Source organism: Hypanus sabinus, chromosome 13 (assembly GCF_030144855.1).
Source record: "Hypanus sabinus isolate sHypSab1 chromosome 13, sHypSab1.hap1, whole genome shotgun sequence".
Lineage (NCBI taxonomy): Eukaryota > Metazoa > Chordata > Chondrichthyes > Myliobatiformes > Dasyatidae > Hypanus > Hypanus sabinus.
In genome coordinates, this window is record NC_082718.1 from 42,566,074 (window position 1) to 42,593,380 (window position 27,307).

The 27,307-nt window shown below is 39.9% G+C and overlaps 1 protein-coding gene across 10 annotated transcripts in view; it reads left to right on the top strand.

Moving 5' to 3' along the window:
- Positions 1–27,307, top strand: part of anks1b (ankyrin repeat and sterile alpha motif domain containing 1B) — an 864,202-nt gene that overhangs the window by 310,234 nt on the left and 526,661 nt on the right. For 7 of the 10 annotated variants that reach the window (XM_059987507.1, XM_059987513.1, XM_059987511.1 and 4 more), the window contains one exon: positions 2,539–2,598. The exons of the other annotated variants lie outside the window; for them this stretch is intronic. In XM_059987507.1, coding sequence (XP_059843490.1) covers positions 2,539–2,598 — 60 coding nt within the window. The remainder of the gene's footprint in view (positions 1–2,538; positions 2,599–27,307) is intronic. 10 annotated transcript variants of the gene reach the window in all.

Genomic DNA, 27,307 nt, shown 5'->3' on the forward strand with positions numbered 1-27,307 from the left:
TGATAATAAACTGATTCTGATTCCTTTCCTATCACCTTCTAGCTAATCCCCCCTCCCCTCCCCTCCCCTACCATTTTATTCTGGCATCTATCCCCTTTCTTTCCAGCCCTGATGAAGGGTCTCAGCCTGAAACATTTACTGTTTATTCATTTCCATAGGTACTGCCTGACCTGCTGAGTTTCTCTAGCATTGTGTGTGTGCGACTGTAGGTATCCAGCATCTGTAGAATCTCATGTATTTATAGAACAAATTAAATGCATTAACTTTCCGTCTTTAACAATCATCTGATCTGTCGTGCTCCATGATGTCAAACAGCTTAATTACAGCTGAAGCACTTGGGAGAATGCACATCCTTCCAATGTTTTCAGTTGTAATTCTTGTTTATTTAAAGACATCAAAATTCAAAGTACATTTATTATCAAAGTTCACAAATGTCACCATATACAACCCTGAGATTTCATTTTCTTAAGGGCATTCACAGTAAGTACAAGAAACACAACCGAAACAGTAAAACACCACACCTAACAGGACAGACAAGCAACCAATGAGCAAAAGACAACGAAAAATGCACATACAAAAAGACAAAAAGAAATAACAATAAATAAATAAACAAAAATATATTGAGAACAAGATGATGTGTGTATAAGATGACGAGAAGCATGGATTGTGTGGATAGCTAGCGGCTTTTTCCCAGGGCTGAAATGGCTAACACAAGGGGTCATAGTTTTAAGGTGTATGGAAGGGAGATGTCAGAGGTAAGTTTTTCCACACAGAGAGTGGTGGGTGTGTGGAGTGCACTGCCAACAAAGACTTGAGCAGTTGATTGATGAGTATATTTGTTGGCCTGGAATTAGCAGTAAAGGAAGAGTTTTGAAGTTCACTTCATGTGCACCTACCTGCAGATTTTCCCTCAAATCTGTCATTTTATTTTTTTCAGTGTCCTCTACAGGAGATTTGTGGGATCTATAGGTAGGAGAGTAGCGGTGACATTCAGTGATTAATCATATGGAAGGAACCTGTTGACTCTGAAATGGGAAGCAAAGAAAGGAAGTACAAATTAAATGCAAATTATTACACGGTAAAGAAAACAAAAAAATGAGGGCACGTGGATGAAAAAATAACTTAACCTTAAATTAAGAACCTGTTTGACATTAATTCTCCGAAGGAATAAGATTCTATACTTGAAAAATAAGATTTTTAGGGCTAGAGAAGTTGTTCAACAGTAAATACCACTTGTGCTATTAAAACTCACTCTCTACTAATAGAACTTGCCCTAGATTTCACTGTCACTTCTACTATAGGGTTAAGTGATTGTGCCATGTCATTTAATTTCATTATCAACTCTATTCAAGATTCAAGATTGCTTAATGCCATTCCGTGTACATGAGTAAAGGAGAAGGAAACAATTGTTACTGCAGATCCAATGCAGCCCATAAAACCACAAAAGATAAAGAACACAATAATACAAAGCACAATAAATATTGACATAGCTTATATACATAGATTGATTGTATTTCCATAGAGTGATGCAAGGCTTTATGTAAAGTGATTGCCAGGAAATAATAAAGAAGTCATAGTTGGGAGTGTGGAGGGGTGGGTTAGTGGGTAAATTGTTGATCAGCTATACTGATTGGGGAAAGAAAATGTTTCTCAGTCTGGTGGTCCTGGCCTTGACGCTATGTAGTTTCCTCCCTGATGGAAGTGGGACAAACAGTCCTTGACCAGGGTGGATGAGATCCTTCATGATGTTACTGGTCCTTTTCCAATATCTTTCTGCATATCTGTCCTTGATGGTGGGTAGGCTGCTGCCAGTAATGTGTTGGGCAGTTCTGCCTGCCCGCTGTAGAGCCTTCTTGTACACTGCAGTGCAATTTCCCAATCAAACAGTGACTCAGCTTGTTAGGATGCTCTCTATTGTGCAACTGTAGAATGATGCGAGTACGAATATGCTCTTTTCAATCTCATCAGAAAAGAGAGACATTGATGAGCTTTCCTGCCTGAGTAGGATATGTTCTGGAACCAGGAGAGGTTGTGCATGATGTGCAATCCCAGAACTTTGAAATTGCAGTTTTCACTGCTGTGATGCCAATGTTAAGGGGGGGTGTGAGAGGTGAGAGTTACCCTGAAGTTGATAACCATCTCCTTTGTCTTGTTGATATTAAGGAAAAGTTTATTTGTCTGGCAGCTGGCCTTGAGCACTTCCATCTCCTCTCTGTGAGCTATGTCATCGTTGTTTGTGTTGAACCCCACCACTGTGTCATTGGCGAACTTGACGATGTGATTGTCTGTACAGCCCTGTGTGAGCAGAGCGTACTGCATTGGGCTCAGCACACAGCCCTTGGGAGCACCTGTGTTGAGCATGATGGGGAGGAAAGAATGGTTGTGCATCTTGACTATCTGAGGTCTGTTTGTTAGTTGCACAGTTGTGTATGTAGACCACGGTGTAGAAGTTTGCTCACCAAGGTCTGTGAGACAGTAGTGTTGAATGCCAAACTGAAATCCAGGAACAGCATTCTGACAAGTGTCCTTGTTTCCTAGGTGTCTCAGGGCCAGGTGCATGACATATGCTACAGCATCTATCGTCAAGTAGTTCTGTCGGTAAGCATTTTAGTGAGTTTCCAAAATGTCAGGAATGGAATTTTTGTTAGATGCTCTTACCAGCTGTTCAAAGGACTACATGGTGATTGGCATCAATGTTACCAGGCTGTAGTTGTTTAATTCTGAAGCTGCAGAGTTCTTTGATACAGGAGTGATACTGGCTGATTTGATGCATGCGGGAATAGCAGCGTGGGTGAGTGAAACATTGAAGATGTCCGTGAAGACATTAATGAGCTGGTGTGCACACTGCCAGGGTACTCGTCCTGGAATGTTTTCTGGCCCATCCGCCTTACAGGCCTTGTTACTCTGCAGAGTCCTTCTCACGCCTGCTGTTGTTACAGACAGAGCCTGCTCACCTGGGGGTGGGGGGGGGGGAGTGGGGTAGCTTTCATGGATGGCATTGAGTTGCATTCCTTGAAGCCTGCATAAAAGTTGTTTAGACTGTCAGGGACGAAGGTGTCACTGGTGCAGTTGATTGTTATTTTTCCTTGCCTAGTCAGTAATGCGCTTGATGCCCAGTTATATATGCCTACAATCATTATCAGACAGGTGTTCTTGAATCTTTTGTGTGTAGGCTGCCTTTGTTCTCTTGTTGCCTAAGATGAAGTTTCTACTGCCTACTCTAAAAGTTGTTCCATCACCAGACTGGACGGCAGCATCCTAGGCTTTAAGTAGACAGTGCACCTCTGCAATCAGCCAAGGCTGCTGGTTGGGCCATGAGGTGACCACTCTTGAGGTACCAATGTCACCTACACACTTATGGATATAGCCAGTGACAGATGAACAGATGTGACAGTGACAGATGATAGTTATTGAGATCTGTGTCTTCTCCATTTATGATGGCCTCCCTGAACATCTGCCAGTTAGTCCATTTGAAACAGACCTGAAATAAAAAGATTGCCTCAGTAGGCCATCCAGTGATGGTCCTCTTGACTGGTTTCTATGAACAAGGACTGCAACTGTACACTGCATGAAAAACCAGAGTATTTCTGACATCATTTCCATTAAGAACAAATAATTACAGACTAGATGAAGGATCTTGACCAAAGCTTCAGATGGAGATGCTGATGGACTTTAAGAAGACTAAGCCTGCACTACTCCCTGTTACTATTGATGATGAGGACGTGGATGTGATGATGAGGACCTACAAGTACCTGGGGATGCACCTGGATGACAGACTTGAATGGAGCACCAACACAGAGGCTGTGTACAAGAAGGGTCAGAGTCACCACTACTTCCTGAGGAGACAGAAGTTCTTTGGAGTATGCAGGCCTCTCCTGCACATGTTCTACCAGTCTGTTGTTGCCAGTACAATCTTCTTTGCACTGGTGTGCTGGGTCAAAGGCATCAATGCAGGTGATGCCAACAGGCTAAATAAACTGAGTAGAAATGCTGGCTCTGTTATTGGAGTCAAACTGGACACACTGGAAGCTGTGGTAGAACAAAGTACCCTATGGAAAATCCTGGCAATTCTGGACAATGTTTCTTACCTTCTGCATGACACCTTGGCTGAACAGAGAAGCACTTTTAGCAATAGAGTAAGACAACTGCACTGCTCCAAAGAACGCTATGAGACCATTCTTACCCTCAGCCATTAAGCTCTATAATAAGTCAACCTATAGCCGGGGAAATGATGATGCCCCTCATGTTAGACTGTTTGAGGAAACTTATGTTTTATTCTTTCTTACTTCCCTTCTAACATTTGTACATATGCATATCTGTGCACATGTAATGCTACTGTGACACTAATTTTTTGGGATCAACGAAGTATCTATCTATCTATCTATCAACTAACCATTTTTCCTCACGGGTGCTGCCTGACCTGCTGAGTTCTTCCACCTCTTTGTATGCTACCCCAAATTCCAGTGCCTGCAGTCTCTTGTGTTAGCGGCTCCTGGATTTCTCTTAACTGCCTATAACTTAGTGTCAGCATTTGCTGTCAAGCTTGTACTTCATGAAGTGTGATTGAACCTTGTTCTTCCTGCAACAGCCAAATCTGGGCCAATTGCAATTCAATTGTCAGATTCAAGAAAGCCAATATTCTTTTTCTAAATCTTTATTTGGCAGTCATCAAGTCAAAACCTGTTAAATATTAACTCCCCTCTTTCTCCCAGGCAAGCTTGGTTTAAGTTGATCACTTTAATAAAACATATTGAATCTTATCAGTTTTGTAAAGAATTAGAACCATCACATCTTCTGAACTTCTCTCATTCAAATTTTATAATGGTCCTTCTGAAGTGAATGTCAAAGTTAAATTAAAATTATAGTTGTGGGTTTTTATTCTCTTGGAACTGAGAAATCAACTGACTAATTAACTCTTGTTCCTACTTAGTCTTCGTGCAAGAAAGCAGTATTCCAATTTGGACTGTTTTACTATGATTGCCCTCCAATACATTTTAATTATAGAACTCCTAGAATACCTTGATAAAAGTATTCACCTCACTCATCTCACATGGTCAGTTAAGTCATCAGACAGTTCAGAATCAGGTTTAATATCACTGGCATAAGCTCTGAAATTCATTGTTATGCAGCAGCAGTGCATTTCAATACATAATTTAAAAAACTAAATTATACTAAGGAGTGAATGTATGTGTGTATATATCATTTTTTTTTAAAAGGAATAGATGTGCCCTAGAAATGTAGAATTATGGTTTGATATCAGGCTGTTGTGAGTTACACCTTGCATCCTGTACCGCAGGCATTATTTAGAGAATAATCTATTCTTGGCCAAAGGTGTAAGGCTGTTAAAGGAAGGTGCTGCCCTACCAAAAAAATGTGGCTGCCAAAAAAAGTAACCATGTAATGTGATATAATTCTGATTTCCTTCAACAATAAAATACCTGGGAATTGACATTCTCTCAGTTTACTTTTGTGGAAGTCAGAAACAGGAAGGGAGCAATCACCCTCTTGGGAGTATTCAGTAGAATCCCTAATAGCAGCAGAGACACTGACAAGCAGATCAGGAGACTGATTTTGGAAAGGTGCAAAAATAACAAGGTTTTGGTCATGGGTGTCTTGAATACAGGGTTAATGGCAGGATTGTTAGCAGTGTGGAGCAACAGAGGGATCTTGGGGTCTGCATCCATAGATCCCTCATAGTTGCCACACAAGTTAATAGGGTGGTTAAGAAGGTGTATTATGTGTTGGCCTTCAGTTGTCAGGGGATTCAGTACAAGAGCTGTGAGGTCATGTTGCAGCTCTATGAAACTCAGGTTAGACCACAGCTGAGTATTGTGTTCCGTTCTGCTTGCCTCATTATGGGAAGGATGCCGAAGCTTTAAAGAAGATGCAAAGGAAATCTACAAGAATGCTGCCTGGATTGGAGAACATGTCTTATGAAAAATGGTTGAGTGGACTATGGCTTTTCTTTTTTTTTTCTTTTTAAAATTTTTTTTTATTAGTTTTTCAAAACATTTTACAAATTAAAAACCCCAAATCCCAATGAGGAACATTAAAACAGTGCAAAATTAAGCATACAATAACAATATGCTACAAAGGAAGAGAATTTAGCAAAAAAAAAGCACCTAAATTAAAGACAAGTAAGCTTAGTGTCCTCCCCAAGCCCCACAACACAAGAAAAAACAACAGCAACTCCGGACCAACCACAACACAATATAGAGAGTATAAGTCAGGACAGCCAAACTCCCAGACTGTGAATACACTCAGCAACAGAGGATAATAATGCCTTCTACAAGAAAAAAAAGGAGCTGATAGCAAGGGACCAAAAAGAAAAAAAAACCCTAGTCAAGAGGAAGGTTATGAAAGTACTCGATAAAAGGTCCCCAGACCTTATGGAACTTTAGATCCAAATTGAGAACTGAATAATGAATTTTTTCGAGGTCCAAACAGGCCATGATGTCGTTAAGCCATTGAGCATGAGTGGGCGGGGCAGCATCTCTCCATCTGAAGAGGATCAAGCATCTAGCCAGGAGAGAGGCAAAGGATAATATTCAGCATTTGGTCGGACCCAGACATAAATCTGTCTCGCCCCAAAAACCGAACAGAGCAATTAAGGGGTTTGGTTCTAGGTGCTGATTCAGAATACACGATAACGTAGTGAAGACATCTTTCCAGAATTTCTCCAAGCTAGGACAGAACCAGTACATATGGATGAGAGAGGCCACGCCCCTCTTGCATTTATCACAGAGCGGACTAACGCTAGGGTAGAATCGAGATAGTTTAGATTTAGACATATGGGCTCTATGAACAATCTCAAACTGTAAAAGGCAGTGGCGAGCACAAAGAGAGGTTGAGTTAACCGATTGGAGAACTGAATCCCAGCTCTTCTCAGATAAGGAGATATTTAAATCCTGCTCCCAGGCCATTTTGATTTTATCCATGGGGGCCCATCGTAAGGCTGCTAGTTTATCTCGGATGATTGATATTAAGCCTTTACCTAGTGGATTCATGGAAAGAAATAGGTCCATAGCATTTTTCGCAGGCATTTCAGGAAAGTTAGGAATTAAAGGAGCAATAAAGTGTCGGATTTGGAGATAACTGAAAAAATGAGCATTGGACAGATTGAACTTAACAGAGAGCTGCTGAAAAGAAGCAAAGCGATTATCAATGAAAAGATCTTCAAAATGTCTAATGCCCTTCCTATACCAAACCTGGAATGCTGAATCGTATGTAGTAGGTAAACAAAGGTGATTATGAGCAATAGGGCTGGAAACGGAAAACCCCTGGAAACCATAGCATTTCCTGATCTGAGGCCATATACGCAAAGTGTGTCTAACAAGAGGATTAGCTATTGATCTGGGCAGACTACTAGGGAGTGCAGAGCCAAGAAGTGCAGAGATAGATAATTCTTTAGTGGAGCTCAGCTCCATCGCCACCCAGTTAGGGCACTCGGGTTGGCCATGGAAGAAAGACCAGGAGGTAGCACAACGTATATTAGCTGCCCAATAATATAAATGAAAGTTAGGTAAAGCCATGCCACCCTCTTTTTTAGATTTTTGGAGATGGATTTTATTAATTCTAGAGCGCTTATTCTGCCACAGATATGACAAAATAATAGAGTCTAAGGAATCAAAAAAAGATTTAGGAATAAAAATTGGGATAGATTGAAATAGGTATAAAAATTTGGGGAGAACATACATTTTAACAACATTAATACGACCGACCAAAGACATAGATAGAGGTGAGACTATGGCTTTTCTCTTTGAAGTGAAGAAGGGTAGAGGTGACTTGATAGAGGTATATAAGGTGATAAGCATTGATAGAGTGGACAGCCAACATCTTTTTCCAGTGGTGGCATAATTTTAAGGTGATTGTAGGAAAGTTTAGGGTGGCTATCACAGGTGTTTTTTTTATCCATTGTGGTAAGTGTGTGGAATGCACTGCCTGGGGTGGTGCTAGAGGCAGATACATTAGGAATGTTGAAAAGACTCTTAAATAGGCACATGGAAAAAAAAATGGAGGGCTATGCGAGAGGGAAGCCTTAGAGTGATCGTGGAGTACGTTAACATGTCAGTACAACATCGTGGGCTGAAGGGCTGTCATGTTCGAAATCCAATTCAAAATGCTGACCATTAAAAATAAGAGAAATCTATTTTGACTACCAATTTTACTTATTTTCACCATATAATTCAGAAATAGTAATAGATCGACTCACTCATTTTCAGAGTGGTGATGTATTCCACAGCAGAATTCTGGCAGAAGATCTGATCAGCCCTGACAATGTAGCTGGTAGCAATTTTATCTCTGAAATGAAATTTATGAGTTGTGTACAAAAGCCTAGGCTAATTCTTCAGTGCTGTCCTGAAAAAGTGCTGTGATTGTGGAAGTGTTATCTTTCTAAAGCGAAGGTAGATGTGAGAAATCTCATGACACCATTTTAAAAAAAAGAAGCCCGCTTGTTACTCCTGGTGTCATGACCAATGTTTACCCCTCAACCAACATCACCAATGCAGAATATCTGCTCGTCATCACGCTGATCTTTTTGAAAGTTACTTTGGGCACATTGGCTGTTGCATTTCCTTTCGGTTAGTCCTGACGAAGGGTCCCGGCCCGAAACGTCGACATCACTTCTTCCTATAGATGCTGCCTGGCCTGCTGTGTTCTACCAGCATTTTGTGTGTGTTGGGTTTTTCAATGGTTGTAAAGAAATTTGGTGTGCAATGAGATGATTATAGGTAAACTGATCAGTATTATTTAGAATTTTGAGCAATAACTTTAATAGACATTAATAAACACACATTCCCATCAAAAGGATATTTGAATATGGATGCTCTGGTTCCTTGAAATGTCATATTCATAGAATCATTTTAACTTTAAATTAGTCACTGTTTAATCTTCCTCCCAAAGAATTACCATAGTTCTAATTAGTCATATACTGTACCAATATCTTTAGTGTTGTGTGCAAAGAGGAGTAATAGACCTACCTTATGATTTTATTTCAAAAGCAGTTCTATTTTGTTGAGAATGAATCGGGATCAGAATCAGATTTCATCTGACTGGCTTAAGTCATGGAATTTGTTGTTTTGCTGCAGCAGTACAGTTCAATGCATAATAAAAACACTAAATTAAACAAGTAATGCAAAAGAGAGAGGAAAAAATAATGAGGTAAGTACATGGGTTGATTGTCCATTCAGAAATCTGATGGTGAGGGGAAGAAGCTGTTTCTAAAATGCTGAATGCTTGTTTTCAGACTCCTGCACTTTCTCCTTGATTGAAGCAATGAGAAGAGGACACACCTTGTGTGATGGGAGTCTGTAATGATGGACACTGCAGTTTTGAAGGTGTTCTCAATGCAGTGGTTAGCGCTCCTGTTGGAGCTGGCTGAGTTTGCAACTTCTGTAATTTATTCTGATCCTGTGGAGCAGCCCCTCCATACCACACAGTGATACAGCCAGTTAGAATGCTCTCCACAGTACATCTCTAGAAATTTGCTAGGAGCCTTTGGTAAATAAATGATTTAGTACTGCCTGTTGTTCAAATGTAGATGATTACTTTAACTTTACGGCTGTGCGGGGTAATTAATATGTGTACTTGTGTAGGCCTGCATGGACTCATCAGCTAGATTTTTCTGACCACAAAGGTATCATTCATGTACAACTCACATAATGACTTGTAGAGATCCACTAGGAATCACAAATCCCTACAATTGCTGTGCCCTGCTGAGTATGATAAAAGAAGCATCTCACTCTCACCTGGTACATGTTCAATTTCATCACTGTTCTTCCTCATCTTTTTTGGTAATTGCTGTACTCATGCATTAATTGCAGATTAACCTTACCGCAGAATGTTCATAGTAGTACTTACCAACATAATTACTGTTTTAATGGGATTAATATCAATCTTCTTTTTTGTTCTTGTTTGTACTTTCCCTGTTAGTCTAATCTTTCTTCTCTTCTTACTTTTTGTATACCTGATGTGCCCTAAATCACCCTCTTGCTGAAAGCAATCCTATTATTTAAGAAAGGAGGGAAAACAAACAGGGAGTGACTGATTTATTATCCTAAGATTAGTGGTAGGGAAGATGTTACTATCCATAAAGAAGGATGTAATAATAGACTAGCTAGAAATTAAGAATAGGAATAAGCACTGCCAACATGGATTTATGAAAAGGATAAGGTGTGATTAACCTTATTGAACTCTTTGAGGATATGATTAGATAAATAAGGGTCATTGATGTAATATATTTAGATTTTCTACATGAGATTGGTCAAGAAGATTAAGCACTCAAAATTGATGGCAATTTTAGGGCATGGATTGCGAATTGGTTAACAGATAAAAGTGAAGAGTTGGAATAATAGGTCTTTTTTCAGATTGGCAGGTGAGGAACTGCAGGAATTTGGTCTCTTCCTAACCTGTATGAAGAATTTGATTGAGTGGAGTAATGCTATATTTACAAAGCTAGGCAGTGTTTTGAGTATTTGAGGATATAAAAAGGCTGCAAGACTATGCAGACAAAATAACAGGGAGGCAAGTATATAAATGTGGCATATAATACAGAAAAAAGAATTGCGAATGAATGGTACAGAGACATCCAGATGTTCGTATGAATGAAATACAGAAAGTTGCTTGTATGTTGGCCATTATGGCAAATGGCTTGGTGTTTAGAAATAGAAAAATATTGAAAAAGGATCTAGTGCTTGAGAAATCTAGAGAAATATTGTTTCATACTGTAGGTTAAGTACCTCTTCTCTGAAATTCCAAACCTGAACCTCTGAAATCTGAATTTTGTTTTTGAGCGCTGACAAGGGTAATTCCACAGGCGCGAGGAAGGTTCCCAGATGAAAGGCTGGTCTCTGAGCATCATGGCCAGTTCTGCGAAGTGACCTCGCATACGTAATGACCAGAAGTTAATGAAAAATAGAAAAACACTGCATAACATGAAAATGAAGCTCTTAATCATGTATAGAAAGAATGGATTCATCTGCGTCAGGCTGCTTAACAGTAATCTGACCATGAAACAAGTAAAGAACTATCATGCTGAACTGAAAATTGAAGGTAATTGTGAATATTCAGCAGGCTGGTTGTAGAAGTTTAAGGCTACATCCACACTATGCCGGATAAATCTGTAACTGAAGCTTTTTCTCTTCGTTTTTACCCTCCGTCCACAGTAAAACAGCATTTTCATCCCCCGAAACCGGAGCTTTTCAGAAACACTTTCCAAGGTGGGTATTTTTGAAAATGCTGCTTGGGCAGATCAATGTGGACGGGATAATCGGAGACTTTTGAAAACGCTATCAAACGGCAGCGTGCTATTTCATTGTTTTCTTGAATGCAACCTAACAATTTCAGAACAGACGGCAAAGAGACTGAAGCCAGAAGAGTTAGAAATGTACTTACCAAATACTTTGACCCATAACTTACTGAATAAATAAGTATACTCACTTTGCCCTGTTGTCTGTCCTTGCTCGTATGAAGGTGGTTTACCTATTTATGCAAGTACTTCTCTGACAATAGACGTGTAACAGCCTAATGTAACATTGTATGGAAATACAACACTGATGCAGACATGTTTTACACATTTAACAAGGTGCTTTATTAATGCAACAGAGTTAGTCAGTTTTTCAATGTTCGTCGTCAGCAGGGTCAATCTGTCCGTGAATTCCCTGTCGGTTGCCTCCATACACTCCAGTATTTGTTTTTTTTTTAGTTTTAAGTTTTCCTGCACGAAAGCTAACATCTGTCTGTCATTTTAAGTTTTTCTAGTCTGTAACTACACAAACATGCACTTTTACGGTGAGATTCGACACCAAACATGTCGCTTGTTTTTGGTAGATGTGTCCTGCGCATGCACAGGAGGAGCAGATTCAATGAAATCTCTGTTTCAGTGTGGATAGAGATATTTTCAAAAACGCATAGTGTGGACACCTATCGTTTTTACTTGAAACCGGCGTTTTCAAAATTATCCGGTCTAGTGTGGATGTAGCCTAAGAAAAGGCAAAGCATTACATTTTTAAAGATAAAGCATCTGCTAATCACAAAGCAGCAGAAAAATTCATTGATAAATTTATGAAGATTGTCATTGTGAAAATCTAATACCAGAACAAGTTTACAATGTGGATTGTTTTTATACTTTACACAGGTAAAACCTAAAAGTCAGAAATGATGGTAATCACAAGCTATCTTATATATCCAAAAATTCAAAAAAATCCACAACAATTCCATCCCCAAACATTTTGCATAAGGGGTATTCAACCTGTATTAGGGTGCTGTTGATGCCATTTCTGAAGTACTTTGTAATGTTTGATTCCTTTATTTAAAGAAAAGTATCAGCATTGGAGGAAGTCCAGTTGAGATTCAATTAATTGGTAAATTAGTTTGTTATTGTCACTTGTACAGAGATGCAGTGAAAAGTTTTATTTTGCCATCTATACAGGTCATTTAATCACAACAATTGAGGTACAACAAGAGCAAATAATACAGAATGAAGACTAAAGTGTAACTGTCACAGAGAAAATACAGTGCATGTCAACACTAAAATGCAAAACGAGGTAGATAGTGAGGTCAAGAGTCCATCTCGTAACAGCAGGTGGAAGCTCTCCTTGAACCTGCTGGTTTCTGCTTTCAAGCTTTTGTATCTTCTGCCTAATGGGATGGGAGAAAGGAGAATGTGTGAAGGGTCTTTGATTATACTGACTTCTACAGAGACAGTGGGAAGCATAGATAGAGTCCATGGAGGGCACGTGCTGAGCTGTGTCCACAATTCTTGAAATTTCTGGCAGTCTTGGGCGGAAAAGTGGCCATGTCAAGCCATTACAGTATGCATCCAGTTGGGCTGCTCCCTGTGGTGGATTGAAAAAAACTGGTGCGAGTCAAAGAGAAAGTTCTTTAGCCTCTTGAGAAAGTAGAGTGCTGATTAGTTCTCTACGTCGCGGTGTCTTTGTGTTTGGACCAGCTCAAGCTTTTAGTGATAGTCATTCCAAGGACGTCGATGCTCTCAACCTCAGCAACCTTGAAGTAGGCAGGAGTGCATGCACTGCTCCCTTTCTGAAGTCAATGACTAGTTCTTTTGTTTTTCTGATATCGAGGGAAATGCTGTCATGTCACCATACCACTCAGCTTCCTCTACTCTGACTCATCCTTATTAGACATTAGGCAATGGCAGGGGTGCCAGCTAAAAACTTGAAAGCGCATTCAGGACAGAATCTGTTATAAGTGCACAGGGAGTGGAGTGGGGGTCTAGGTGTACAGGGAGTAGAGTAGGGGTCTAAGTGTACAGGGAGTGGAGTAGGGGTCTAGCTGTACAGGAAGTGGAGTAGGGGTCTAAGTGTACAGGGAGTAGAGTAGGGGTCTAAGTGTACAGGGAGTGGAGTAGGGGTGTTAGTGTACAGGGAGTGGAGTAGGGGTCTAAGTGTACAGGGAGTAGAGTAGGGGTCTAAGTGTACAGGGAGTGGAGTAGGGGTGTTAGTGTACAGGGAGTGGAGTAGGGGTCTAAGTGTACAGGGAGTAGAGTAGGGGTCTAAGTGTACAGGGAGTAGAGTAGGGGTCTAGCTGTACAGGAAGTGGAGTAGGGGTCTAAGTGTACAGGGAGTAGAGTAGGGGTCTAAGTGTACAGGGAGTAGAGTAGGGGTCTAGCTGTACAGGAAGTGGAGTAGGGGTCTAAGTGTACAGGGAGTAGAGTAGGGGTCTAGGTGTACAGGGAGTGGAGTAGGGGTCTAGGTGTACAGGGAGTGGAGTAGGGGTCTAAGTGTACAGGGAGTGGAGTAGGGGTGTTAGTGTACAGGGAGTGGAGTAGGGGTCTAAGTGTACTGGGAGTAGAGTAGGGGTCTAAGTGTACAGGGAGTGGAGTAGGGGTGTTAGTGTACAGGGAGTGGAGTAGGGGTCTAGGTGTACAGGGAGTGGAGTAGGGGTCTAAGTGTACAGGGAGTGGAGTAGGGGTCTAAGTGTACAGGGAGTGGAGTGGGGGTCTAGGTGTACAGGGAGTGGAGTAGGGGTCTAAGTGTACAGGGAGTGGAGTAGGGGTCTAAGTGTACAGGGAGTGGAGTAGGGGTCTAGGTGTACAGGGAGTAGAGTAGGGGTCTAAGGGCACAGCCAACAGTACTGTGCAAAATTCTTAGGCACATACATATGGCTATGGACCCTAAGGCTTTTGCACAGTACAGTAGTAATTTTATGTTTGCTAAGTACTGCTGCCCTAAAATAAAATCCATGACATATGTGAGAGATGATAAACCTGATTCTGATATTTTAAATGCTCCATTATGGACTGAGAGTGGGAAGGGAGTGGGGGGGGGGGGTGGTTATCATGATTGGGAAAAGGGGAAGTGAGAGAGTAGGGACTAGGTAGCAGCAGAAAGACATTCTGTTATGATCAGTTGTTTGGAATCAAATGACCTTGATTCTCAGGGGTGGGTGTGGAAGTCAAGAAGTCAGGTCAGGAAGTCAAAGATCCACTTGGAAAGGTAGGTCTTGGTTCCCAGGTCTGGAAGCTGAGAAGTATGTTTGCTTGGAATTATAATATTGAAGGCTGAACTGTAGTCAATAAACAAAAGTCCAGTGTAGGTGTCTTTACTGTCTAGATGCTCCAGAAACGAGTGTAGGGCCATGTGCCGTGGACCTGTTTTGGAAGTAGGTGAATTGTAATGAGTGACGGATGTCTGTGAGGGTTGATTCCCGAAACACTTCACGATGGTGGATGTCAGAGTTACAGAGAGGGAGTGAGTAAGGCACTTTGCCTTATTTTTTCAGGCATTAGGATGAGAATGCTCTTCTTAAAGCACATGTTAACTTCAGATTTAATAGAGAGAGATTAAAAATACCTGCAAATTCCCATTCCGGCTGATCCACACAGGATCTAGGAACATGGCAGGTGCACAATCTGGGCCTGATGCTTTCTGCGGTTCACTCTTCAGAAGATTGATCTGATGTCTGAAGTGGTAACTGTAGCCTAATTCTTGGAATGACAAAGGTTGTCCTTGGATTTATATTTTTCACACTTTGAAGGATAAAGGATGATTTTTTTCTTGATACATATCAAGTGCTTAGGATCATGACAGGGTAAACACTGGGATATCTCTACCAGTGGGAGAGTCCTTAATAAAATTGTAGAAACATGCAGCATAGAAACCCAGCTCTCGGCTTAACCTTAGCAAAATTTGATGGAAAATCAAAACAAGACAATTGCTGCCAGCCTGTGACCCCACGGAGTTGTTATACTTGTGTACACGCTCACAGCTCCAGTGATTGCTCCAAAGAGTTGAATTCCTTATTCTGATCCTTTATTAGAAATTAGCAAACATTCAGTTAAGCATTATCAAGCGTTATCTAAGCTGTCAGCAAAGATTTGATCTTCACCGGTCCCAAGCTACAAAGTGCTACAAAATAAGCATGAATGCGTGACTTTATCTCCTTCGCTATTGCCACGCCTGAACTAATGTGACTAGTTACCATAATGAACACACAGTACATTTTGCTCCTACATGATGGAATCACCATCCCACATGGGACCTTGTTAAGGCCTTGCTAAAGTCTTTGTAAATTGCATCTATTCTCCTACTCTAATCAATTCATTTTGTTACCTCTTCAAAGAATTTAATTAAATTATTCCGACAAGGTCTGCCGTTACACAGTCATGTTGGCTCTCTCTTTTAGTTCCTGCCTTCACATGTGATTATTGCCCTCAGAGTATTTTCCAGTATTTTCCCTATCACTGATGTTAGATTCACTGGTCTATCATCTCCATTTTTCTCACTGCCTTTCTTGAAAGAAGGACCATATTTGTTCCGCAGAAATCTGACAAAGATTTCAAAATCTCAACCAGGCAGTCTCTTTCCTTCCCACTCATAGCAGCCTGCAGTAAACCCATCCCATCCTATCACACCCTTTATTTATAGGGAACTGCACTGGACTTTCACTTATCCTGTCACTGAATTTTATTTGTTTAGAGATACAGCATGGGACAGGCACTTCTGGTTCAATCAGCCGTACCAGCCAGCAACCCGACTATTTTACCCCTGCCTAATCACAGGGCAATTACAATGACAAATTAACCTACTAACCGACACATCTTCGGATTGTGAGAGGAAACAAGAGCACCTGGAGGAATCCCAAAACAGTCATGGGAAGGACATACAAACTTCTTATAGGGAATGCCAGAACTGAACTCTAAACTCCAGAGTGTCTCGACCTGTAATAGTGTTGTCCTAATTGCTACACTATTGTGGTGCTGAATTCTCCAACCGCAAATCTGTTTCCTTTGTGGAGACCAATGGAAGTATTTACTTAAAGCCTTTCCTGTACTGTCTGGCTTCATGCAGAGATTGCTCATGTTGTCCCTTATAGGGACTCTTTTTTCTCTAGTTGTCCTTTTGACTTAATATACAGCAAGCCTTCACATTTACCTTAATCCTATCTACTATTGATTTTACATGACTCCTTTTAGGCTTCCACTTTTAAAGAGAGTCCCTCTACTTTTTATACCCTTGACAGGTTTCCCCATATGCCTTTGACATTTCCTTTTAATCTCTTTATCCAACCCTTAATATTCCTTGAAATCCAAGGTTCCCTATACACATACAGGAACATGTTGGCATTGAATCATTGCTCTTTCTCCTGTGAATGCTTCCTATAATTCAGATGTAGACTTATCTACAAGATGGTGCCTCCAATCTACATTCACTAGGTTCCACTTTATGTTAATGAAACTGGTATTCTCCCCCAAAAATTTGCAAAGTTTTGGTCACTATCTCCAAAATGATCCCCACTGACGCTCCCTCCCCTTGAGCAGCTTTATTCCCCAAGATAATGTCCAGTTATGCTACTTCCCTTATTGTTGTATCTACATACTGCATCAAAAATCTCTTTGGGTTCCCCTCTGAGCCATTAATGCTAAGGCAATCCTAGTTAATATATGGGAAGTTTAAATCCCTTAGTAACATAACCCTAGTTTTATTTCATCTCTTTGACAACTGCTGACCTATCAGTTCCTCCATCTCTTATTGACTTTTAGGAGGTCTGTAATACACCCCAAGCAAAGTGATGATACTTCTCTTGTTTCTAACCTTTATGCATTTGAAGAGCTTTCTACAATACCCTTCCTCAAAACTATGGCAATGCAGTCTTTGACTTACAGTGCAATACCTACCCCATTTCACTACTCCCGTGTCTCAGCTGAAAATTGTACACCTTGAGGTACTGAGTTGCAATGTCATATATTCATGGCAACAGTGAGTCGACATATTTACAAGAGGAAAGATGGTTATTTAAAAGAAGTGTGGGGGAATTTCATCTTGCAGAGCCTTCCTCTCTACCCTGGAGGAACATGGAGGCTAGATCACTGACAGTATATAAAGTTTGTGGAATTCAGGGCTAGGCACAGAAGAAGAATAAAAATGAGAAAATCTGCAAATGTTGGACATCCGAAGGAGCATACGCTAAGTGTTGGAAGAACTCAGCAGGTCAGGCAGCATCTATGGAAATGAATAAACAGCCAATGTTTCAGGCCGAGGCCTGTCTTCAGGACTGAGAAGGAAAGGGAGAGATGCCAGGATAAAGTGTAGTGGGAGTGGAAGGAGGCTTGCTAAAGGGTGCTTGCTAGATGCTGCCTGACCTGTTGAGTTCCTCCGGCATTTTGTGTGTGTACAGGAGAAGAACTAAACCTCAGACAGATCAACTCACATCTTACTGAATGTCAGTACAGGCCTAAAAGGGTGAAAGGCCTGCTCTTCAGAAGTGGAGTGTCTTGAAAATAATGAAAGAGTGGGAGTGCAGATATTCAAAGGCTGTTGTTTGCAAGTCACTGAAAGTTAAGTTCAGATGTTATGAGCAGCAAAGTCCATTGGCTTTTATTTCAGGGGCATTTGACTACAGGAGAATAGGGCTGTTATTGTAATTATATAGGATATTGGTAAGAACACTTCTGGATTATTGTGTGCAGCCTGTTCTTCCTCCCATGAAGGATATACCTGCATTGAGAAAGTACAATTGATTGATGGTTCCTGGGATGACAGGTTTTCTCTATGAAGAGGGATTGAGTATATGAAGCACATATATTATTCTCTGGAGATCAGGAGAATGAGATAACGTCTTACTGAAATTTGTAACATTCTCAGAGACTGCCGAGATTGGATGCAGGGAGAACATTTCCCTTGGCTGAGGTGTCTAGAATGAGAGGGACACACTCTCAGGATAAAATATATGTCACTTAAGTTACATAATTCAGAGGGTGGTGAATATTTGGAATTCTCTGTCCAGGAGCATGTAGATGCCCAGTCAGTAAATTAATGAAACATTTCAGTTCAATTCAAGTTTAATTGTCATTCAACCATATGTGAATACTCATGAATAAAGCCAAATGAGACAGGAGCCAAGGTGCAATATACAATACCAACAATCACTCAGCACTAAGCACACACAGCATATGTAAGATTGAAAGATTTTCATTCAATGCAAGATTCCAAACTCAGGCTACCTAATGCCACAGAAATCTGCAGATGACCCCAACAGAGCTTGTCTTCTGCTGAGCGAACCCTGGAGGTGCGGGCAACACTGAGTCCAGCCAGGACGCTGTGCCACACTGCCCCCAATGGAGCACACCAGCTTCGACTCCGGGATAGTTCTGGGTGTTATAGGTGTCAAAAGATAGGGGGAATGCAGAAAAATTGTCACGGAGGTATAACATCAGTCATGACTGTGATGGATGGTTGAGGCTCAAAAGGCTGTATTGCTGACTCCAGCTACTAATTCTTGTATTTTCTGTATTGTTCTTGCTGTAGCAAGTCTTGTTCACTTGCATTTTTTTACAGCCAGTATTACTTTCTTTCTAAATTGCTCCATACTCTTACTTAACTGTCAATGGCGATACAGAGGGTATAAGAAATGAATGAACAAAATTTCTTCAAGAAGGAGAAATAGCTCAATAGACAATGAGGTCTTTGATCATTTGTACCACACAGTGATAAAATGACTTAACATGCTGCAAATTGCACATTCTTGCATTGCAAATTGCTGCAAATATGACTGGATATTGGATAATGTTCTTATACTAATCTGAATTAATGACGGACTGAATGGTCTCCCTCAGCTGTGTTTATTGATGACACTGGTCTGTAAATTTATTTAATGAAGTAGATAAATGCTGCTCTGAGGCTTTGTATTCTATTCAATTATTTACATTTGAAAGGTGAAATTGAATTATACTTGAATCTTAGCACAGAAAAATATATGAATCAATTCATTTTTTTTCTGTATAAAATTTTAAATGGATTTTGCATGTTGAAATCCACATAAAAGCTCTCAACCATGATTTACTGAAGTTCCATTTATCTATTTCATTATTTTTTCAAGTGCAGTATTAATCACCTTTTGCATTTACCCACAAATTATAATGTACAAATTTGAAAAAAGAAGTTCAAATAGTTCATTTATTTATTTATTGAGATACAGTGTAAAATAGGCCCTTCTGGCCTTTTGAGCCATGCTGCCTAGCAATCACCCAATTTAATCCTAGTCTAATCATGGGACAATCATACGACCAATTAACCTAGCAACTGATAGTTCTTTGGGCTGTGGGTGGAAACTGGAGCACCCAGAGGAAACCTGTGCAATCTTGGGAAGAAAGTACAAACTCCCTACCGGCAGCCGTGGGAAATGAATCTGTGTTGCTAGTACTGTAAAGTGTTGTGCTAACCACAGTGCTACTATTGCCTCCCTACGTTACTAGACTTAATTATCTGGATCGCCACAACCAGCAACAACAGTTTGAATTTCCAAGGTTTTGTAAAAGTCCAAGTCTTTTCTCGGGTTTACTACATGTTTCCTTAAGGCCAAAAGGTGGCCATTTAGTCCATCAAGTCTGTGCTTGTTCTAGGTCTGAATGTGATCTCATCAATCAAATTCCTCCATTTATTTCTCTTCACCTGATTTTTTTTTCTCTCACTTACACTTATTATTCCCTGTGCTAAAATGGCCAACTAAGCAAACAACACATCTTTGAGATGTGGGTGGAGACCAGACCTGTCAGAGGAGCCCACATTCTTGCAGAAAGTACTTGTAAACTCCACAGAGACAGCACCAGTGGCGAGGATTGACCCTGGTCACTGTAGCTACTCTGCAGTCTATTATATTTGTTTCTTTGCAACTATTTACTATGAACCAATGAAGTAAATATAATGTTAATAATTAACTATGAAAATGATTTTTGTAGTTTTTATAGTTAATTTTTAATTAAATATATCTCAGATTCTATTTTGTCACTTGCAATCCATCATTATTATTAATTACACTGACTTCATGTTGAAGTGTTCAGTAGGGATCTGCCATGCAGCAGCAGGTCCTGGTCAGGAAAGAGAAATGTTGCTTGCGAAGAAAAGCAAATCAAGTTGGCAGCTTAAATTGTTTGAAATTGTGCCAGGATGAGAAACTTTAAAGCCAAGAATTGTGGTTGGAATTAGGGTATTGTGTAACAATTCAACCAGTACCTAATGACTTACTTGAAAGACAAAATGATGATCCTATTGCCCAGAGTGAGGAGTGGCTTTATTATAATTACTTGGAACAAAATTGAATATATTTCATATGATCATATGCTTGTTAAATTAGTATGTAATTCTATTTATAAAAGTTAATATAGTATGTAGAAAGTAAGCTCATAATAATATTTAATATCAAATAATGTAAAATGTTTGCAAAAAAATGAATTTGGGTGGATTCAAGGTCTTGTTTTTTTTAGGTCCTGTTGCAATATGCTCAACTAGATATCTTTTACAGCGAAGCACCAAGTTGAAACCTCTTATATCACATTCAGCTTTCCTTCTCTAAATTATCATTAGCATAAATATATGTTGTTGATGGCTAAAAATATAAATAAGCATTTACATGAATTTACTTCATAACAATTCTATCTTACACATTCTTAATTTAATCATTACTCCTATGCATATCTCCTGTCTGATCTAATAACCTGTGTGTTAGTACCTGACTACCCTATATGTTCGTTCTCTCTCGCTCTCTCTCTCTAAGTTTCATGAATGACAAGTGTTTCCTCCTTGAAAAAGAAAACTGACGCACTTCAGCGGAAAGATCGGTGTGGTGCAGAAATTCTGTTTATTTAGGATCACTTATTTCTCCTTTGCTGTTAGCCTTTCAACTGACAGGAAATATTAAATATCTGTGGCACTAAGGATGGAAATATAAAGTTAGTTTTATTAATGAGTTAGTTAGAAATGAAATGGTATTAGAGTGAGATCAGTGCAAGGAGACGCCGGCCAAACATGAAAAATATTTGAACTTTGGTTCAAATCTTAAAATAAGCAAATGCCAAGTTCAACAAGGGTAATTTCTTTCCATGTTCTAAGACTGCGAAGGAAGATAAACATGAGATGGATGCTCATTTAAAAAAAACGTTAATGGACCAAAACTGAAGGCCAGCAGAAAATGGAAAATTATTATTGCATTAATTTATCAGTTCTAAGTTTTCATTAGGGGAGACATGAGTAGTGTGTCTTTCTTGGTTTGGTGATAATCCAAGTAGGATTATTGACTTCGACGTTAATGAGGTGGAAATCCTAGACAAGGTAAAATGGATCAAAACAAATGAGCTGCTGGTGATGGATGATATTTATCCCAGGGTAGCAAGAAAGATGATGAATGAGACTTGAGAGGTTCTGTTATATACTATATGGGAATCTGTGACACTGAGGAGGCAATACTACCCAGGAAATAAATGTAGCACTTTTTAAAAAAAATTGTACTACAGCTTATCACATTGCTTGGATGTCTCATAGCAATTTTCAAATAATTAATTACTTAACTGTAGCCTCACCAGTCATGTTATGCTCAACAACATCTCAGAAAAAGGGAAACAAATATCTAGTTTCTCAAGGTATCTATGAGATGAGTGTTGATTGGGACACTAGGAGAATTGATGTAAAAGACTCCGGCTTTGCATTGAGAGTACTCAAAGCTGCCATCTGAGCTTAACGTAACACAGATTCAAGGTGAAATCTGCAAATGGAAAATAATTGGCTAATTGTTAGGAAACCACATCTAGTTCGGGCTGATTTTAAGAGGCGATTCATCTTAAAGGGGAGGTTGTAAAGATGGGAAATAACAGTGATATTTATAGCAAGTGGTAGCCCAATGATATTGTAGCTTAAATAGAACAACTGTTCTCAACCATTTGAACTTAAAAAGTTGTGAGTGGATGTTGTTGGTAAATTTCTACAGAATCTAGACAACCTGTGTAGAGTCCAAAGGGACAGGGCCCAGAGAGCACAGAAGCATTTAAAAACATAAAATCTTCAATAGCTTTGACATCTCTGCACATAACTTCGGCTTATGTCAGAGCTTGTCATAGCATTATGGTGCTGGGCCACTGCACTGTTTCAGACCTGGTCACCGTTCAGACCTCGTGCCCAAAATGATGGTGCAGAGGACCAATGGGATCAGCTCTCTGAATCCAGCCCATAGGACCATGGGAGGAAATTGCAAATGGTGGATCTGATTTAGGAAAATCTGCTTCAGTACCCAGCAGAGTAATCACTAATTTATTCCAAATTCGAAATCAGAGACATTACAGGCGATGGAGTAGAAAATCAGCATGTTCATCTTTTAAGAAATTGTACTCTTCTGACCCTGCTGCTAAGACACACTTTGAGAGGAATCAAAAGTACAGCTAATATAATATGCTAAAATATAGTACTTTTCCCACAGCTTTGATTTATAGATTTTTAAAGTTATTATTTCTCATTTGCCCTGATTGAACAAGAACGGTCTCCCTACAGTGAATGTTTTATTACCTTGCATGTTGCTTTCACCACATTCAGAGTTTTATGGCTGATGAATTTGCCAAGATGCCATGGGCAAGCTTGACAGAAATGAACTACAAATTACTGTTTGCATGACCTTACAAAATGGGGAATGAAATGCTCCTGATTTTCTTCAGCATTTTTTTGAAAGTCAAAGCAAAGGTTGGATGTCAATTATTGTAATTCATTTTGCTGCAGGTCCTATCAGGCTTCAGTCATGTTATGTCAGTGTCATTTTTTTTTATCTCTTTCCCACTACACTTAAAAGTATATAAACCCACAGTTATCTAAGGAAAATGATCAAGTGTTGATTCAAAGGCCTACGAATTTGATGCTGGGCTCTGTTATTCTCAGCACAATGCAAGTGAATATTGATTTTTTTTTCTCCTGGAGTGGTGGATCGCAATTGGGCCAGTTCCAGGTCAAGTTGTCGTCGTTAGGTCGCATCTGGAATTTCCAGTTGGCGGAAGATTTCCCTCCACGCCGCTCTGTCCTGACACTTGTCCACAACGACCCTAGTCTTGTCCAGCTTTGTCCAATCCTTGATGTTATCCAGCCATGTTGTTCTTTGCCTTCCTCTTCCTTTCTTTCCCTCTACCTTTCCATATAGCAAGTCCGACAAGATGTTATTTCTCTGCGTAACTTGTCCACAATAAGCAACTTTTAACTTCATGATCTTCTCCAGCAGCATCCATGGTCTATCAGCTTTGGACTAAACCCTCTCACTTGAAACTTTCTCTACCCAGCTGATCTTCAACATTCGTCGATAGCACCACATTTCAAAAGCATTAATTTGTTTCATGTCATCCTCCTTCAGGGTCCATGTTTCTGATCCATACCTCAGCAATGACCACACGTAACACTTGAGGAAGCAGATTCTCCTTTTACCTCTCAAAAATGCAAGATTTTGGTTGAGAATCATGTTATGTTTGCAACTTCAGAAAATAATCAAAGGAAAACCACAGGAGCTGGGATACTTGCCTACTGAATTTTTCCCTCCATTTTTTTAGTGAGGTGCTCACATATGATGTGGTGGCGTAATGACGTGTGCCATTCATGTACTTCTTACATATATCATAAATTATGTAAAAAAAAAGAATGATTAATCAAACAATATATTTACAATACTGTATTACTCAAGTATTAGTGAAATGTTAAATACACTACACTCCTCCCTGCTTTGCTATAAATTCCATCTCAATATAGAATGCACGTCAAATCGAATATGTAACGTATTGCTCTCTAGTCATTATATGCTCTGTGTGTGTGTGTGTGTGGGTGGACAGCCTTTGTAAAACTTGTCTGTGGCATTTTCTTTTAACACTATCTTACCCTTGATATGTTTGAGTTGTCCAGTGCCATCCCTGAATACTGCTTTGGCATCATCCACTACCTTTCTTAATTTGCTTTCTGTTGATTCTTTTGCAGGCATACAAATAGTGGATGGGTCTACAGTTAAGCTGTAGCTGTGTCAGTCAATCACAGACTTAAAATGCTGTCCCTTCTGTTTTTACCATCTACTAACCCAATGTGGCTTGTTGGTTGTTGTATTCCCAGAGTGCCGCAGGGATCTGTCCTGGGACCCCTGCTATTTGTGATTTTTATAAGTGACCTGGATGTAGATCTGAAGGATGGCTGGGTAAGTTTGTGGATGACACGAAGATTTGAGGAGTCGTGGATAGAGCTGTAGGTTGTCGAAGGTTACAAGAGGATATAGACAGGCTGCAGAGTTGGGCAGAAAAATGGCAGATGGAGTTCAATCCAGACAAGTGTGAGGTGATGCATTTTGGAAGGACAAACCCGAAGACTGAGTACAGGATTAATGGTCAGTTACTTAAGAGTGTGGATGAACAAAGGGACCTTGGAGTTCAAATCCATACATCCCTCAAGTCGCTGCACAGGTTGATAGGGTAGTTAAGAAGGCCTATGGGATGCTAGGCTTCATTAACGGGGGATTGAGATCAAGAGTAGAGAGGTCATGTTGCAACTCTACAAATCTCTGTTGAGACCGCACTTAGAGTATTGTGTTCAATTCTGGTCACCTCATTATAGGAAAGATGTGGAAGCTATGGAGAAGGTGCAGAGGAGATTTACCAGGATGTTGCCTGGATTGGAGAACAAGTCATATGAAGCAAACTTAGCAGAGCTGGGACTTTTCTCTTTGGAGTGTAGAAGAATGAGAGGGGACTTGATAGAAGTCTACAAGATTATGAGAGGCATAGATAGGGTGGATAGTCAGTACCTGTTTCCCAGGGCACCAATAGCAAACACCAGAGGGCATATGTACAGAATTAAGGGAGGGAAGTTTAGGGGAGACATCAGGGGTAATTTTTTTTACACAGAGTGTTGTGAGTGCCTGGAATGACTTGCCAGGGATGGTGGTGGAGGCTAAAACATTAGGGGTAATTAAGAGCCTCTTGGATAGGCACATGGATGAAAGGAAAATGGAGGGTTATGGGGTAGTGTGGGTTTAGTACTTTTTTTTAGGGATTATATGGGTCAGCACAACCTGGAGGGCTGAAGGACCTGTACTGTGCTGTAGTGTTCTATGGTTCTATGGAGTTGCAGTATCTTTTCTCCAGTATAAGTTCTTAATTGGATACCTGCAGGCTTCAGTTCAGTATCTTTGAAATGCTGTTCAAACTCATTTCGTGGAATGATAGAAACAGCCAGGCCAGAGTCCAAATCTATCTTAATTAATTTTCCATTCACTTCTGTTGCAAGATATATTGCTTATCTCTTGTTAGCTTTCACATTTTAAATCTCAAGGCTACCCAGACCTGTGTCACTCTAATCATCATCAGATTTTATCAACAGCATGCTGACTCATGTTCCTTTTGAAACTACAACTTGGTTTTTTATCTTTTTTCCTACCCTGTACAGACCATTTATTTTTGTCTGATACACTCCTTGATGTTTACTTTTAGACCTGCAGTGATCTGGTGTAGCTGAGCCCCTGCCACAACAGTAACGCAGTTTGTTCAGCCAGACAGGCTTCTGTTTAGATATTGCAATTTTATGCACACTCAATTTAATCGATGACTGCAAATCAATTGCATCTCTGGCTGCTGTTTCCATTGATACAATTTCAACTGTTCTTTTAAATATAAGCTGTGCTTCAGTTAGCAGCTGTTTTTGAATGGTTTCATGTAAGATTCTGCAAACTAAATTATCACACGGAGCATTATTAAGCCCATCACTGAACTGGCAATACTCTGAAAATTTCTTCAGTTTAGCTACGTAAGCTGTAATGGTTTCCTCTTCCTTTTGATTTCACTTATGAATCCTAAAAAACTCTACAATCAACAGTGGTTTCAGTTCTAAGTGTTCCTGCATTATGTTCACAGTATCTGCGGAGCTAATTTCTGTTGTTTGGTTAGATCAGTTAAACTTCTAAGGAAACTGTATGCTTTTCCACCCATTGCACTCAGTAACACTAGCACTTATTTTTTTATTGTTTATTTCATTTGCTTCAAAATACTGCTCAATTCTTTCGGGATACATCATCCAGTTATCTGTTGTGCAATGGAATGCACCTATCTTTCTGATGCAACCAGTTATTTCACCTTTTTATTTATTTATAATTGTTATCACCTGATACTCACTCTTTATGAGCTTGTGGTTATAATCATTGCTTGTTAATTTAAATCTTTTTCTGCCTTTTTAAAAAAAATTCGAATGTCCCTCTGCCCTTCCGAAGAAAAACATGCTGCTGCCCCTCAGCAGGGAGAAGGTCATCTCAGATTCATTTCAACACTTCCTTGTCATTACTATTATGTTTTGTAACTCCAGAAACAAATCGAAAGAAAAACACAGCAGCCAGGATACTTGCCCACTTAGTTTAATTTAGTGAGGTGTGCACATACATTCTGCAAAATGATGTATGTCATTCATGTACTTCTTACATATAATTATGTAAACAAACAAAGAATGCTTAAGCAATGTACACTGCCTTGTAAAAGTATTTAGACCCTGTCATTTTGTTTCAGTAAATGAGTATTACAACCAGGGATTTTCTTCAAATGTAACTGAGAATCTTTATTTGTGTATCACATATTCCTTTTGTCACAGTAGATCCCAAAAAGGACAAGCAAAATTGTAATAACAGAAAAATTAAAAATTCAAAAACTGAAATGTCAGCAGTTCTCTCTTTCCTCAGTACTTGGTTGATTCACCTCTCGCAGCTATTACAACCAGTGGACTCTTTGGATAAGTATCTATTAGCTTTGCACAATGTGATAGAGCAAGATTTGCCCATTCCTCCTTGCAAAATTGCTCAAGCTGTGCCAGGTTAGTTGGGGAGTGGTGGTGTACAGCAATTTTGAGGTCTTGCCCGGGATGCTTGATTGGGTTAAGGTCAGGACTCTGACTGGGCCACTCAAGGACATCAATTTACTTTATTTGAAGGCACTTCACGGTTGTTCTGACAGTGTGCTTTAGGTTGTCGTCTTGCTGAAAGATGAATTCCTCCTCAGTTTAAGCTTTCTGACAGAGGCCAGCAGGTTTAT